Source organism: Loxodonta africana, chromosome 2, assembly GCF_030014295.1.
Source record: "Loxodonta africana isolate mLoxAfr1 chromosome 2, mLoxAfr1.hap2, whole genome shotgun sequence".
NCBI classification, from domain to species: domain Eukaryota; kingdom Metazoa; phylum Chordata; class Mammalia; order Proboscidea; family Elephantidae; genus Loxodonta; species Loxodonta africana.
In genome coordinates, this window is record NC_087343.1 from 210,398,693 (window position 1) to 210,413,674 (window position 14,982).

A 14,982-nucleotide genomic window follows, 5' to 3' on the forward strand; every position below is an offset into this window, starting at 1 on the left:
ACTTATCACATTTAGTAGCTTGCAGATCAAGTACTTCACTATTTATCTGAAGTTTGAATATTTGATTTTTCTAAGTGCATAGGCCAGTCCTACGACAATGCTGTCAATATGTCAGGGCGTTATAAAGGCATGCAGCAGAAGACTGTAGAAGGTAATGAATATGCCATTTTCATACCATGTGCTGCACACTCAATCTTGTAGGGCGTAGCACAGTAGGTTGTTGTCCCAAAGCAGTTGATTTTTTTCCCACTATTCAGTTACTCTACATATTTTTTTACTGCCTCTATTCATCAATGCGCAGCTCTTAAAACATATTTAGGCCGTGGTGGAGTACTCAAACGTCTTTTTAACATACATCGTGAAGCCCATGCTGTAGCAATGATTGCCACCCTGGGATTGTACACTCAGATTCTAGGTGCCTTAGAAAGTATTGCTAAAGACCAGACACAAAAAGGAGACAACAAAAAGAATCTGAAAACATAGTCAACAAAGTGCAAACACTAGACTATACATTTATGTTGGTTGTGTGGAATATAATGGATCCCATCGTCTTCATCAGACAAGTCAAGCTTTCCAAGATTCAGAAATAAATTTTTAAAGACATGCCCAGATCTCTACCAGTCATTACCTAATTTAAGAGAAGATTTTGAAAACACAACAAAACAAATACTGCCGAATACTGATTATCAAGCAGTTCACCATCGCAGAAGCATTAGAAAGAAACAAGTAAATGACAGAAGCGCTCCAGAAGTATCACTGAGGGCCAGAGATCAAATTTCCATAATCACATACTACACCATCACTGACACACTTGAATCTTGTGTGAAAACAAGGGCGAAAGTGTATGAAGTTCTCTCAGATAAATTTTCCTCAGTAAACTGTGGGGATAAAGCTGAAGAAGAACACATGAAGTCATCCAGTAAATTAGTGCTCGCTTATCCCATGACTTAAATACAAAGCTCTACAAAGAAGTGCAACAATTTCATTCTTACATGAGAACTAAGTTTACAGATTCAGGAAAGACAAATTTTACTCCTGCAGGCATGCATGATCCATAATAGAAGATAAAATACAATGGGTATTTCTCAATGTTGAAATTGCTTTTTGCATATTCCTAACTTTAATGATCACAAACTGCACAACAGAAAGCTCGTTTTTGTCCCTTAAGAGGCTCAGTAACCCTCAGTGTACAACAATGATTCAAGAAAGACTCAGTTCATTATCTTTATTACGTATGGAAGCAGATTTTGTTTGGCACCTTAATTGTGATGAAATCATTGAAGAATTTGTAAGAGCAAAGAGTAGAAAGAAGTGCTATTAATTATAAGATGTTGAAGGTGAATTAATATATTTTTAATTATATTAAAAATAAAATATTAGTAATTTGTTGTAATATTTGTTTTCTGATCATTAAATTGTCTTCTGTGACATCCTTCCATTTGTTCATTCTAATTATAGCATTTATTACCAAGTAAGCATCAGAATTGAAGTATGATCCATTTAAAGCAGACTTGCTGAAAGTCAATTTTTTATTGTAGGGAGATCAACAGAATTTTACATTGATTGTTGAAATGATTAAGTTCACTGACTCATTCTCTTTATTGTAGAATATGTGCAATATTCTTTTTGTAGAAAATGTGGTATACAGTAAAACTTTTAGTACCCTGCATCCCATAAAAATTCTATAACCCAGCTCATAGTCGAATTTAAATAGAAATTACATCATGAATAGCTAAGACATGCACGCACGCACACACACACACACACACACGTATATGTATAATTCACATGTCCCTTCTGAATGTGTGAGTAAGCAGAGGAGGGGACATGTCTTAAGACCCTCACATGTCTTAATCCAGCCCTGCTAGGCGCACAAGAGAACCGGAGCTGGTCCTGCCTGCTGCTCCTTACAGCCCTTCTTTCTCACCCCTCCTTCCCTGGGCTGAGCACACACCCTGAGGCCTGATCCAGACTGGGCCAAAGAGGGGCAGCAGTTAAAATCTCCTACATTTGCTGTCAGTGGGTCACAAGCAAGGGAGAGACGGCAACCTGAGCAAGAGGGGAGCCTACTGGGACACCAAAGGACAGCTTCAGTGGGCAAAGTTGAGGAGAGGAGGGGCTGCTTTCCTGAGCCGAGTCCTGCCTAGTCCTCAGTTATCTACCAGAAGGGGCGGGGGGATGTGTGAGGGCAATGGGAGTCATCCCAGATAGCCCAGCTCCTGTCCCCAACCCCAGGCCCACTCAGCAGGAAACTGCCAGAGGACATGCTATCACCAGCAAGCCTACTCCTACCTCGCTCCCTCACAGGGCAGGAGCAGGGGCAGGAGCATGGAACCCCAGTTCTGCCTGCTCCGTGACACCAGCAAGCCACCTGCCTCTCTGAGGCTTCAGTCCTTCATCTGTAAATGGGAGTCATTATGGCGCTAGGAGGCTGGGGCACAGTCCTGTGGGGATCGGTCTCAGCCTGTCCCAGCTCTTCCTCCCCTCGTGCCCCAGCACACATCCTCATGGCTATGGGAAACAAGCGCAAGCCCCTATTTCTCAGGGCTTCCTGCTGACCCCTCTGGGTGAGCAGACAGAGTCACAGGCAGGCACTGGACTGGGTGACTCTGTCCTGTGCCCCCTAGGGCAGGCTCACTCCATGGCTGGGGCCAGCAGGCCAGGCAGTGGTGCTGAAAATTGCCCCCAGGAGGGAGGGCACATCGCACAGGTTGCCATGGCTGAGGCTGCAGGCTGGGGCTGCTCCTCCTCCTCACCACCTACCCCCCTCCTCCAACTCCTTACTCATTAGCCAGGCTGTAAGGTGACATGGGGTGGCAGTCAGGGATGGCTTGGCTGGCTGTACAAAGCTGACTGGGAGAACACTCTGGCCCACAGGGTAGCCAGGCCTGGCTTGGGATGGACAGCCTCCAGGAAACAGGGCCCCCGGCCCATGGGTGCTGCCGCCCTGCCCTCCGCAGGCTGTTCCCTGTGGGCTTTGGGGCTGAGGCACGAAAGCTCTTTGTCCTTTCTGGACCTCTGGTGAGTAGGTGGGGTTGGGGAGCAAGCAGGGTAGGGGACAGGAGGGCGGCTGCTGCCTAGGCAGGACAAGGGGGTGTGCCAGGGGCTGCTCGTGCCTTTCCCCAGAAACTACCGATGCTGGCACCCCACCTGCACCAAGGCCCTGCCCTGAGCTGGTGACAGCGGGATGGCCCCTCAAGGCCAAGGACAGTGCCTGGGTAGTAGGGGGCCAGGTGTGCTCAGCACAGGCAGCCCCACTCAGAAGGGTCCGGAAACCCTTCGAAAGGCTCAGATGAAAAATCCCGAGAGGGCAAATGGGGCTCACTGATACCCAGGGCCTGTGGAACTCTCAGACAGGGGAGAAGGAGCCTCCTGCCCATCCTAGAAAGAAAGTTAGAAAGAAAATAACCCATCCTCTTATTTAACCTCCTGGAAATAACCATGGTTTTTTGGTGTATTTTATTTCACTGTTTATTAATATGATCTGATCAAGTTCTCCCACTTTATTATAATCATAACAGCAAGAGCAGTATTGGATATTTGTAGAAGCTTCCTGTGTGCCAGACACTGTGCCAAGTGCTCTCCAGATGTTACCACAGTTTTAAGGGAGGAAACGCAAGCCCAGGGGTGAGGGGAAGACCTAAGATCACACCACTGCTGCTGGTGGCAGGAGGGCAGCAGGACCGAGGTTTCCCCACTTCCAGCCCTGGCTCCTGGCAAGCCTGGACCGCACTGTTGTCTTCCTGGATCCGGCTCTGTACAGAGATGTTTGCCCAGGGGGTGGTAGTGTTCCACAGGAGAGACCCCTCAGCACAGGCAGGGGTGATTCTTGCCCACTAGCCTTGAGAGGTTTGCTGGGCTGTGAGGACTGAGGATGCCTGGGGTCTTTGCTGGGCGGAGAAGCAGGACCGAGCAGGGTGAAGGGTTGGGGTCTCCCTCAGGTGGCAAGAATGACACAGGCAGGAGCCTACATGTGGGGCCAGTGGCACATCTGACCCCGGGACTGCCCCCAGTTCCTGTTCCAGATGCTGACCTTCCTGATCTACGTGGTGAGCACGGTGTTCTGTGGGCACTTGGGCAAGGTGGAACTGGCATCCGTGACGCTCGCGGTGGCCGTGAGTACCCACCAGCTCCCAGGAAGCCCTGCTGTGGGTGGTGGGGCGGGTCAGGCAGTGTGACTCAGACCATCTGGTCTGACCACTGCACTCCACAATGGGCCCAAGGGCCAGAGGTGGGAAGAGTTTTGTCCAAGATCACACGGTAGAGCATGTTAGGACACAGCCAGGACCAAAAGGAAGGCCCTTGTTCAGTTGCATTCAGAGCTGTCTCAGGCCCCATTGCCCCTTCTGGGACAGTCTCCCCTGAGGCCCAAGTGGACTGGCCTAGTCTCAGATACAGGGTCTTCTCCTAAATGCACACCTGACAAGCCCTTGTGTTTTCTCCTGTGAGCGGCTCCAGTTTGTCAATGTCTGCGGTGTTTCCGTGGGATTTGGCTTGGCCTCGGCATGTGACACCTTGATGTCCCAGGTAGGGAGCCTCCTGGAGGCGGGCACCTGGCTGGGCAAGGCAAGAGCAAACCCCTCAAGGCTAGCAGGAACAGCGGGAGGAGGGCCCGCTGAAGGTTTCTCTGCCCACCCCTGGACCTTGAGCCTTAGTCCTACAGACAGGTGCTGGGGTCAGCTACCCCATCTCCAGGGACTGTGAGCCCTTAGGGACAGAGACCAGGTGTTAGCTTGACCCTCTGGGAGACCAGCAGACTGGTGAGAGGAGTCATGGAGGAGAAAGGCATAGAAACAGTTCGCTGGCTTGTTCCCACAGTGGAAGTCACCAAAAAGAAAAAACAGTTGCAACCTTAACGTGTTTCACTCACTTCTTCACCCTGCCCGCTAACCCCTTGCCCCCCAAACACAGCCCATTAAGCTGCCTATTGCAGCATTGTGTCAGATACTGAGGACGCAAGATGGGACTTTCCCCCTCGTGTCCCAGAGGAGGCTTGCCCAGGCTGCAGTGGGCCGCAAAGCCTCCAGTGAAGCGCTCCAGGGACCTGACCCCTGTCTCGGCTCATCGGTTGTTGCTGAGCTTCCCTGACCTTAGCTACAAAGTGGGATGAATACTATCATCCTCATTAGGCACTTCTGAAGAACAGTGGAGGCAATGGATGTACAATGGAAGGCACGGAGCTATTGCTGTTGTTTGCTGCCATTAGGTCACCCCTAACCCAAGGTGACTCCATACACAAGGAAATGAAATGCTGTCAGTCCTGGGCCATCCCCATGATCCACTGTGGATCAGACCATTGTAGTGCACACAGTTTTCAATGACCGATTTTCAGAAGTAGACTGCCAGGCTTTTATCCTAGTCCTAGTCTGAAAGCTCTGCTGAAACCTCTTCAGCATCACAGCAACACAAAAGCCTCCGCTGACAGATGGGAGGTGGCTGGGCAGGAGGTGCATTGGACGGAATGGAGCCTGAGCCTCCTGCGTGGAAGGTGTAAATAGCTCTTGTTATAATTCTATGAGCGGGTGAGCCTCTGGGCTGTGATTGGAGGTGCACTTAGGGAAAGGAGCCTCAGTGGCACAGGAGAAAAAGTTGACTACTAGCCTAAAGGTTGGCGGTGGTTGGAACCCACCCAGAGGCGCCTTGAAAGGCTGGCCTTTCCACTTCCTTCTGAAAGGTTACAGCCTTGAAAACCCTATGGAGGAGTTTTAATCTGTATACGTGGGGTCGCCATGAGTCCGAATCGACTAGATGGCAACCAACAACAGCAACAACATGATGCGCGAGGCTGTCACACACCTGGGAGCCTCCCTCACCCCACCTCACGCCCCCCGCCCGACCCCGGCATGTGGTAAAACCAGGATTTTCGCTGAAGATCCCTGGCCGGGAAGGGCTAGGGGGTGATGCGGTGGGAGCGAGCAACAGCGGCCTGGCCTGACCTGCCTGGTTTTGCAGAGCTTCGGCAGCCAGAACAAGAAGCACGTGGGAGTCATCCTGCAGAGGGGTACGCTTATTTTACTCCTCTCCTGCTTCCCCTGCTGGGCGCTCTACCTCAACACCGAGCAGCTCCTGCTGCTCCTCCGGCAGGACCCGGCCGTGTCCAGGTACGCTCGCTCCTGCTGGAAGCCGGGACTCTGGGAGGTCCAGGGAAACCTGGGGCGGGAAACCCAGAGGAAGCCCATCTCCCAGGCCCTTGCTTCTCTTGGCCACAACAGCTTCCAAGTGCAGTGTCTTCAGGGATGCTAAGGTACGCGTCTCCAGTTGTGACCAGCAGGGGGCAGACAAGCGACCAAAGGCGAGAAACAGCCTGGCGTTTGCATTTGTGTCCTGCCGCCTAGTACCAAAAAAAACCCCGTTGCTGTGGGGTTAATTCGGACTCATAGCGACCCTATAGGACAGAGTAGAACTGTTCCATAAAGTTTCCAAAGAGCGGCTGGTGGATTCAAACTGCTGACGCCACCAGGACTCCTTCCACATAGTATATGCTTCATAAATGCTTTCTTTCTTTTTTTTTTTTGATGAAGCGTGCGCTACCTCATATTCCAAAAGGAGAAAGAGGACAGAGCCAATTTCTGATGATTTACGCATACATTTATTATTAAATGGGAAACCCTGGTGCCATAGTGGTTAAGAGCTACAGCTGCTAACCAAAAAGGTGGCGGTTCGAATCCACCAGGCACTCCTTGGAAACTCTATGGGGCAGTTCTACTCTGTCCTATAGGGTCGCTGTGAGTCAGGATCGACTCGACGGCAAAGCGTATCTATGTGTTAGTAAATGTAGAAACGCCCTTTCATTGGGATGCCTTGTTCATTTTGTATTAGGTACACTTTTCTTGGTTATTTCTTGATAAGATAGATGTATATGTATATGTGTATGTGTATGTGTATGTGTATGTGTATGTGTATGTGTATGTGTATGTATATACACACACACATATACATATATATTTTTTTTCCCTCTACAAACGACATGTTACGAAACGTTAAGTTGCTTACTCACGAGGCCTCAGTGCACTGGGCTCTGGCTCCTGGCACCTTCTAGCACCTGGTAGCAGCGATCCCTGACTGCTGAGGTTTCAGACGCTTTAGCCGAGTTCTGCAGAGCCTGATAAATCCTCTTCTCGCACCCTGGTATCCGGGGATGTCCCTTGGACGGCAGCCCAACCCCCCGTCAGAGGTCAGAGTGGAGAAGGCCCTGCCTTCCCTGGGCCGTAGCTGATCAGCTCCGTGCTTCTCCTTCTCTTGCAGGTTAACTCAGGACTACGTGATGATTTTCATCCCAGCACTTCCAGTAAGTACCTCTGTCCCTGGGCTTTTTATTCCGCTGAACGAGGAGGAGCCTGGAATTATCCTCGTCTAAATTCTGGCTTCCTGCCTTTCCACCCTTCCCACTCAGAAGGCACATCTCAGCCCACGGTAACCCCCTACAGGGCCAGGAGAACGGCAGAAGTAGGAGAATAGGAGTTAGGATTCCAATCTATGATTCCAGTTGTTGCAAATTGGACTTAAAAAAAATAATAATAACATAGCATGTTCTTCTGATTAGAAAATTGTTTATTGGAGAAAATTTGGAAAGCATGGGAATGAAAATTTTCAAATCACCTATAATCCTACCAAAGTCCCTGGATGGTGCAAATACTTTGTGCTTGGCTGACTACCGAAAGGTTTTTGGTTCAAACCCACCCAGGAGCTCCATGGGAGAAAGGCCTGGCTGCTTCCGTAAAGATTACAGCCAAGAAAACCCTATGGAGCAGTTCTATGCTGTAACGCATGAGGTCGCCATGAGTTAGAATCGACTTGATGGCAATGGGTTTTTTTGTTGGTTTGTTTTTTGTTTTTAATAGTCCTACCACTCAGAGAGAACATATGGCAACTACTTCTATTCATGGGTGTGTATGTTCAAACACACACATATATACAAATAGTTTGAAATAGAGTCAGTATGTGTATATTGTATTCTGACCTACTTATTCCCACATAAAATATGTCATTAGTCTCGTGATATGATTAAATAGCCTCCTGCAATATCTATTTTAAAGGCTATGTAGTATTGCATCAGATGTTGTGGTTGGGCCGGGTGGCAACTAACAACAGTGCCATATAGTTGTGCCGTAATTCTTTAGCCAATCCCTATTTGCAGATATTTAAGTTGTTTTCAATAGCACTATTATAAACAAGATTGTGATAAACCTTGTTGAAAAATCTTTGTGGACATTCATAAAGATCTCCTTAAGATGCGTTATTGGAAGTGGGTTGTTTGGTCCACGGCTTTTGATACGTATTGCCCAGTTGTACCAATTTTTACTCCCACTGGCAGTGTGCGAGAGCTCCACTTTCCCAAAATCAATGCAGGGGATCATACTTTTTTTTAACCAGTTGGAAATAAATTATTTTTAACATGCTTTTATTGCTTATGAAGTCGAACATTTTTGCATCTATTTATTGGTTGGTTGGTTTTCTTTTCTGAATGTCCATTTGCTCTGCTTATTTTTGATTATTTAATCTTCTAATTATTACAATTCATATTAAATAATATTTTAACCCTTTGTCATTTATGTTACAAATATTTTTCAGTTTGTCATTTGCCTTTTATTTCTTGATATTTTTGACTTAAAGAATTTTATCCTGTGTGTAATTGGATCCACAAGGCCTCTGTTTCATGAAGTCTGTCTTAGATGAGCTTAGAAAGAATTATCCCGTTGCAAGATTATATAGGGATTTGCCTATATTTTCTTTGAACTCTGCCATGGTTTCTATTTTTACATCTAAGACTTTAATACACCTAACTTAAATTTTTTCTAGCACCAATGATTGAATATTCTCTTCCTTCTGCCTTAATTTATTAAGTGCTAAATCAATAAGCACAGCATATATTCCGGTCAGTGTCTGGGCTTTCTACACTGACCCAGTGATTTGTATGACTATTCTGGAATGCAATACTGCATTATTTGGTTTGTTGTCATGTAATCATACTCATTAATGTTTGGCAGTGCTGATCACAGATGGCCCAAGTTCATCTTCCCATCTCTGTAATAGCAGCAGCCCTTTTGCCTCCATGGCACCAGGGGCAAAGTTCTTAAGGCAGGAACCGGGAAGAGACTGGGTCAGGGTGAACACAGGGTGCCCCTAAAGCATGCCCAGGTGTACCCCAGCCATACCTACCCGTCTGAAAGGCCAGGGCCTGACCTCTTTGAGGCCCACCCAGCTACAGATTTCTTCCATATCTTATGGAAACCACCTGAAGGGCTGGTTTCCCTATAAGGCATACTTTGGCTCTTCAGATCAAGATGATGGTATCTTACCAAATAAGGTCATTGGAGCTGGATCGGGGGAAACGTCCTCTGAAGATATCATTATGGTTCAGTGACATCACTAGGGTGGTGCGGGGGTGCGGACAGCACCATGTGACACAGAGTCAGAGAATCTGACACCAAAATGACTGTCTATAAAACGTTTGTGCAGTGTTTTGGCAAGTTTTCCAGGCCATCTTGGCACTTTAAGTGACCATTAGTTCACAAAGTGCAAAATACACATAAGCACCTGCCTCTGAGTGGAGACTTAACGTGCTAACCAAGGAAAATTGACCTCTTCCTCCATCCCGGAGGGTCAAGCGCTTGTCTAGTGAAATTAGTCATCCCCAAGCTCTAGGCACTTGCTCGAAGGTTGATCCCGAATATTGATTATAAATTTATATTTTCTTGTCTGCTCTCTATAAAAGCCTGCCTCCCCAAGCTGCCTGCCAGCAGTCTTGGGGGCAGCCCGACTGTTCCTTTCCTCCCCCAAGAAGATAAAGGCACCTTTCTAATCTCCCACCTCAGCCTCTTGTTTGTTGACTGTGACGAGTTGATCCAAGCAAAACCTGGGGTTTCCACCCAGCAACAAGTATAGAACTGTGTTCCACAAGGTTTTCAAATAGTTGATTTTTCAGAAGCAGATCTGCAGGCCTTTCTTCTGGGTTATTTCTAATCTTCGGTCCCATATCCTGACTAGCAAGAGGCAGCATGTCCCCAGCATGGCCTGTGGATTCAGGCTTTGCTGGGCCTTTCTCTGAACAAGCCCAGCCTTCGCTCCCTCCTTGTTGTCCTCCAAAGCTGAGACAGGCGCCGGCTCACTGAGGGAAGCTCCGCTTGGCAGCCAGAAGCAGCCTTTTGCCTGTTGCCCAAGCGTGACCAGACCTCAAATTTGTTTTCTTAGAGCCCCATACTCTGCCTGCTTTCTCCCACCACAGCAGAGCAGGAGACCTGAGGGAACTCAGATATCTATGTCCCAGAAGGAAATGTCTGTTAACGCTAGTCTGAGTTGTTGTTTGTTGATTTGTTGTTTCTTTTTCATACAGGCAATTTTTCTCTACTGTCTGCTGGCAAAATATTTGCAAAATCAGGTACAGGTCGCTGGCTGGAGGGAGGCTCCCTCCCACCACAGCACACTTCCCGGGCAGCTCAGGAATACCCCGATTCCAACTGAATGGGACAGGACAGATATCTCTGTGCTTTCCCTCTCTACCATCTATGAACCAGGGAGTCAGAGGAGAAGGCCCGGGTCACTTCTTATCTGCCATCCTGTGTCCTGACCACCAAGAAGCAGCATGCCCCCAAACTGCTACACAGCTGACATGTTTGGGCTTGTTCACACTCCCTCAGTCTTACCCACCTGAGGGGTGGGTAAGACTGAGGGAGCAAGGAAGTCCTTGCATTTAAGGAACAGAGGTTACTTGTGGCCTTAGGCTAGTGGATAATCTTTATTTCAGGGGATCATCTGGCCTGAAGTCCTCAGTGGCATTGTGGGGAACTGTGTCAACGGCTTGGCCAACTACGCCCTGGTTTCTGTGCTGAACTTGGGGGTCAGGTGAGCAGCTCCTGCCATGGGCACGGGGGCTGGTGAGCTGAAGGGTGTGGTCAGGGAGCACTGCCCACTGAGAACCCTCGTGCAGGCAGAAGACAATTACCACCACAGACTTGCTCAAGGCAAGAACTTGTGCAAGGCTGCTGTGCTGTCCTTAAGTGAGGGGGCCACGGGGAGGGGGCCTGATGGTCCTCAGGTGCCCCATGGCACTTCTGCTGTGGGCCCAGTCAGGTGGGAGGAGGATCACTCCCCATCGATGAGATGGGGCAGGGACACTCCACTATCCCCCAGATCCAGCCCACCAGGAGATGGGGACAAGTAGGGGCTGGCTGGGTGGCCCCAAGGACATGGTAGTATTTGCTGCCTGTGTGGCATTGCAGTGCCCAGAGACCCCCTGGCTACTGGACAGGATCAACTCCAGGGATGGGGGTGCTGGCCAGGCCATGGCTGTGTCCCCTTGCTGCCCCATGCTGGCTGTCAGCAGGAAAGCCACCTCCACCCCACAGAAAGAGCAGTGAGGGCTCCAGGAGAGCGCAAGGGGCCATTTGGCTATCAGCCACAGCCTGTCTTCCCTCCTTTCCAGGGGCTCTGCTTATGCCAACACCATCTCCCAGTACATGCAGACCATCTTCCTCTTCTTCTACATCGTGCTCAAGAAGCTGCACCTGGAGACATGGGCAGGTGCGTGCGAAGAGCCCCCCTCAGAAACCCTGGAGTAGAGGGTGGGCACTCACCAGGTAGAGGCCGCAGGCCCTGTCCCTGGCCTGCCTCCATTTCCCTTTAGGGCTCCTTCCTTCTCCTTTGTTCTGCCCCTTCAGCACCCACAGCTCTGCTGCGGACCAGGTTCTACTGTGTTGGCCAGTCAAACCTGGTCAGTGAGCATCCCATAGTGTTGGTCACACTAGTAACGCAGGCAGAAGCCCTAAGTGTCAGCAGCATGCTGAGTGCCTGGCATTCCTTCCCTTGTTTAAACCTCCCCATCTTACCTTGAGGAAACTGAGACAGGGAGAGGTTGAGTAATTTGTCTAGTATGTCAGAGGTCCTAAGTGGTAGGGCGTGGACTTGAGCCCACACCTGTCGGATTCAGGTCTCGGGGTCTGAGCACTGCACTTGTCTGCCTCCTGAGAGCTGACTGTCGAATGTGGGTTCCTCCAAGACCCAGAGCCTGGCTGGGGGCAGGGACTCCTGCACCCCTCTCCTATCTTACACAGCCCTGGCTACTGTGAGAGTCTCTTCGTCACCCTTAACCTCAGGTTACCCTCCAACAACCCTTTAGGGGAGGCAAGGTGGAGACTGCGGACTCAAGGTTTTCAGATAAAAGGGTAGGGTATTGTCTGAAGTCCATGATGTCAAGGGGCAGGATGGGGACCTACACCCATGACCCCTCCTGGTCCTGAGCCACCCCTTTATCTGGCTCTGCTGTGGCCAGATGGCTGCTATCCTGTGCCTGCATCCTTCTCCTCTGGCCCCAATGCCCGCTCCCAGGTCAGCTGACTCCCATCCCCCCTCCCACCCCCGTGTGGGGTGACACATGCCTTGGGCCTGCGCTCCCAGTGGCGGCAGGCACCCAGTCTGTGGGTGGCTGCTGCTCAGCTCTCAGGTTTCTGCTCCTAGGCTGGTCCAGCCAGTGCCTGCAGGACTGGGGCTCCTTCTTCTCTCTGGCCATCCCCAGCATGCTCATGATGTGCATCGAGTGGTGGGCCTATGAGATCGGGAGCTTCCTCATGGGTACGTGCAAGAGGGCAGGGTGGGGCACCACGTGTGGGCAGCTTGCCCAACCCAGAAGCCTCTGGCCTAGACAGGGAGTTCACAGGTCTCACTCTGAGTCCATGGGTGGGTCCCAGCACAGCCCAGCTGGTGCAGCTGAGTCTGTTGCTCACCTATCTCTCCCTGCCAGGCTGGGAGCCCCCCGAAGGCAGACCTGTGCCTTTTACCTTCCATCTCTGTGTCCCCAGAATTGCCCAGCACCAGGCTTGGCACTGTGTGGGTCTCTGTGAGAGCAGGCTGAGTCAGTCAAATGAAGAAGTTAGGGAGGGAATGACTTGGGTGGGAGGGTTAGTCATTCAAGGGCTTGGCAAGTGCAGGGCTCTCACCTGGCACTTCCCATGTGTTTCTCATGGCAGTCGGCACAGAGTTGAAACATCCTGAAATGCAGAAAGCGTGGCCTGGAACAGCCCCAAGAAACCTAGGCCAATCCCTGGCACTATTTACAGATGAGAAAAATGTGGAGTCCCACAAATAAGAGAAATTGTCCACAGTCACCCAGAAAAGGACGGTAGGGCTAGGGCCCGAACTTGGGTCTCCTGACCTTGGTCCATCCCCCATTAAAGACAGACCCTCCCTCATCCCCTCTGTTCCTGAGAGGTGCAACCTGCAGGACATTCTGCAAAACAACTGGGCCAGGGTTTCCCAGCAAGCAGAAGGCCAAGTAGGAAAATTCTGGCTGCAAATCTGCTCTTCAGGATCATTGGTCCCTTTGTCCGCAGAGCAGAGAGTCATAGTGTCTCCCAGTCTCCGGACTCCTCCCCACTGGCTAGGCCAGTAGGTGGCATTTGACTGACCTGAGCGCTGGATCCCTTCCCACTCCCCACTCTGCACTGTGCTCTCCTCCACCCCCCAACAGGCCTGCTCAGCGTGCTGGACCTTTCTGCCCAGGCGGTCATCTACGAGGTGGCCACGGTGACATACATGGTGAGAGGCTTCTCTGCAGGTGCCTTCCCACACTTTCCGCCTAGGGCCCAACACCCACTGATCCTTGGGGGTGCCCGGGGGGGTCATCTGTCACCACACAGGGCACCATGTCTCCTGAGGGACCCCTCTGCAGCCTCTCCTGGGAATGTGAGGTGCCTCAGGGTGAGGGATCCCTCCCATGTCCTGTAGCATCAGGTCCCAGACCTGCTTGGCCAAGGCTGAGCTTGCACACAGGTGGCACACACAAGTGTAATATTCAGTTCAGATGACTGTAGAATTTTTAAAATTTGTTAACATCATTCACAAATTGGGAGATTTCACATTATAATCTGGGTGTTTGGCTTTTCTTAAAAGTACAGGACATTCCATTTAGGGAAAGGCCTGCATTCTGCACACCCAGTCAGCTGGAGCTGAGAGACAGCAATCTCCCTCAGTCCCATGCCACTCTCCTCCCCACAGACGCTCAGCATCTGAGGGCTCCTGAGGGCACCGAGCCTGGGATCCCCATTTAAGCAAAAAAATTCACAGAAATTTATGTTTACAAAGCTAGTTTATCAGGTGATTCTGATTTTTACAAATTGTTTCCACTAAATTTTTTTTTTTTCTTCTTCTTACGCCGAGCTTTTCTGGTCTACGTAAGACCACATTCACCGCTTTAAAATTCATTTCCTTGTGCCTTTCTGGCAACACATTGATTTCAGTTGCAAGGCCAGCACTCCTGTGAAGTCTCTGATGGAGTGGGTGGGGTGGCATTGGTGAGGGAATGATTCTGTGGCTCACTTAGGAGACCCCCACACCACCTCCCCACCTCAGACCTCACTGCCTGCCATCTGCAACGATGAATGCCCTCTCCTCTTATCCAGCCTGCTTTGCTCTCTCCCTACTGGCCAGGGTGGTGGGCTGCTCTCCCCCAGCCTTTTCCTGGCTCAGGATCCCACTTCATCTCAGGGGCTGGAGAGTGGCTCCACTGACAGCACCTTCATATCTCTGATCTAGATTCCCATGGGGCTCAGCATCGCAGTCTGTGTCCGAGTGGGGACAGCTCTGGGAGCTTTAGACACTGTGCAAGCAAAGCGGTCGGCCATCTCAGGTGTGCTCTGCACAGGTGGGTGGTAGCCCTCTCCTCCTGAGACACTGGCATGAGTGAGTCAAGGACCTGATCAGAGGAGGGCCTGGCATGTTGGGATCCAGAAGAGCCAAATGGTTTACCTTCCAAACCTGCTGTGTCTGCCGTCCAACCCAGAGCAGGCCCTGCTGATGGGAAGTTGATAGCTGCCACTTTCCCAGGGTTCTTGGCCCCAGAAGGCAGCTCCAAACATGTCTCTCTTACTTGTCTTGTCCCCTCCCCACTCCTTCCCTGCTGCTGGGACTCTCAAACTCACCTGGGGACAGCCTCTCAGTTTAACTTCCACAACTTATGGTACACAAAACCAGGAAGGCCCTTCCTCCCCA

General features: G+C 50.3%; 1 protein-coding gene across 1 annotated transcript in view; it reads left to right on the top strand.

The window, feature by feature from the left end:
- The first annotated feature begins 2,898 nt into the window (after positions 1-2,898).
- The window catches only part of SLC47A2 (solute carrier family 47 member 2), a 38,123-nt gene continuing 26,039 nt past the window's right edge, over positions 2,899-14,982 (top strand). Inside the window, exons 1-11 of the mRNA XM_064279356.1 lie at positions 2,899-3,021; positions 4,014-4,115; positions 4,459-4,527; positions 5,953-6,101; positions 7,246-7,288; positions 10,334-10,378; positions 10,745-10,842; positions 11,423-11,520; positions 12,454-12,567; positions 13,463-13,530; positions 14,527-14,635. Of these exons, the coding sequence (XP_064135426.1) occupies positions 2,899-3,021; positions 4,014-4,115; positions 4,459-4,527; positions 5,953-6,101; positions 7,246-7,288; positions 10,334-10,378; positions 10,745-10,842; positions 11,423-11,520; positions 12,454-12,567; positions 13,463-13,530; positions 14,527-14,635 (1,018 nt within the window). The remainder of the gene's footprint in view (positions 3,022-4,013; positions 4,116-4,458; positions 4,528-5,952; positions 6,102-7,245; positions 7,289-10,333; positions 10,379-10,744; positions 10,843-11,422; positions 11,521-12,453; positions 12,568-13,462; positions 13,531-14,526; positions 14,636-14,982) is intronic.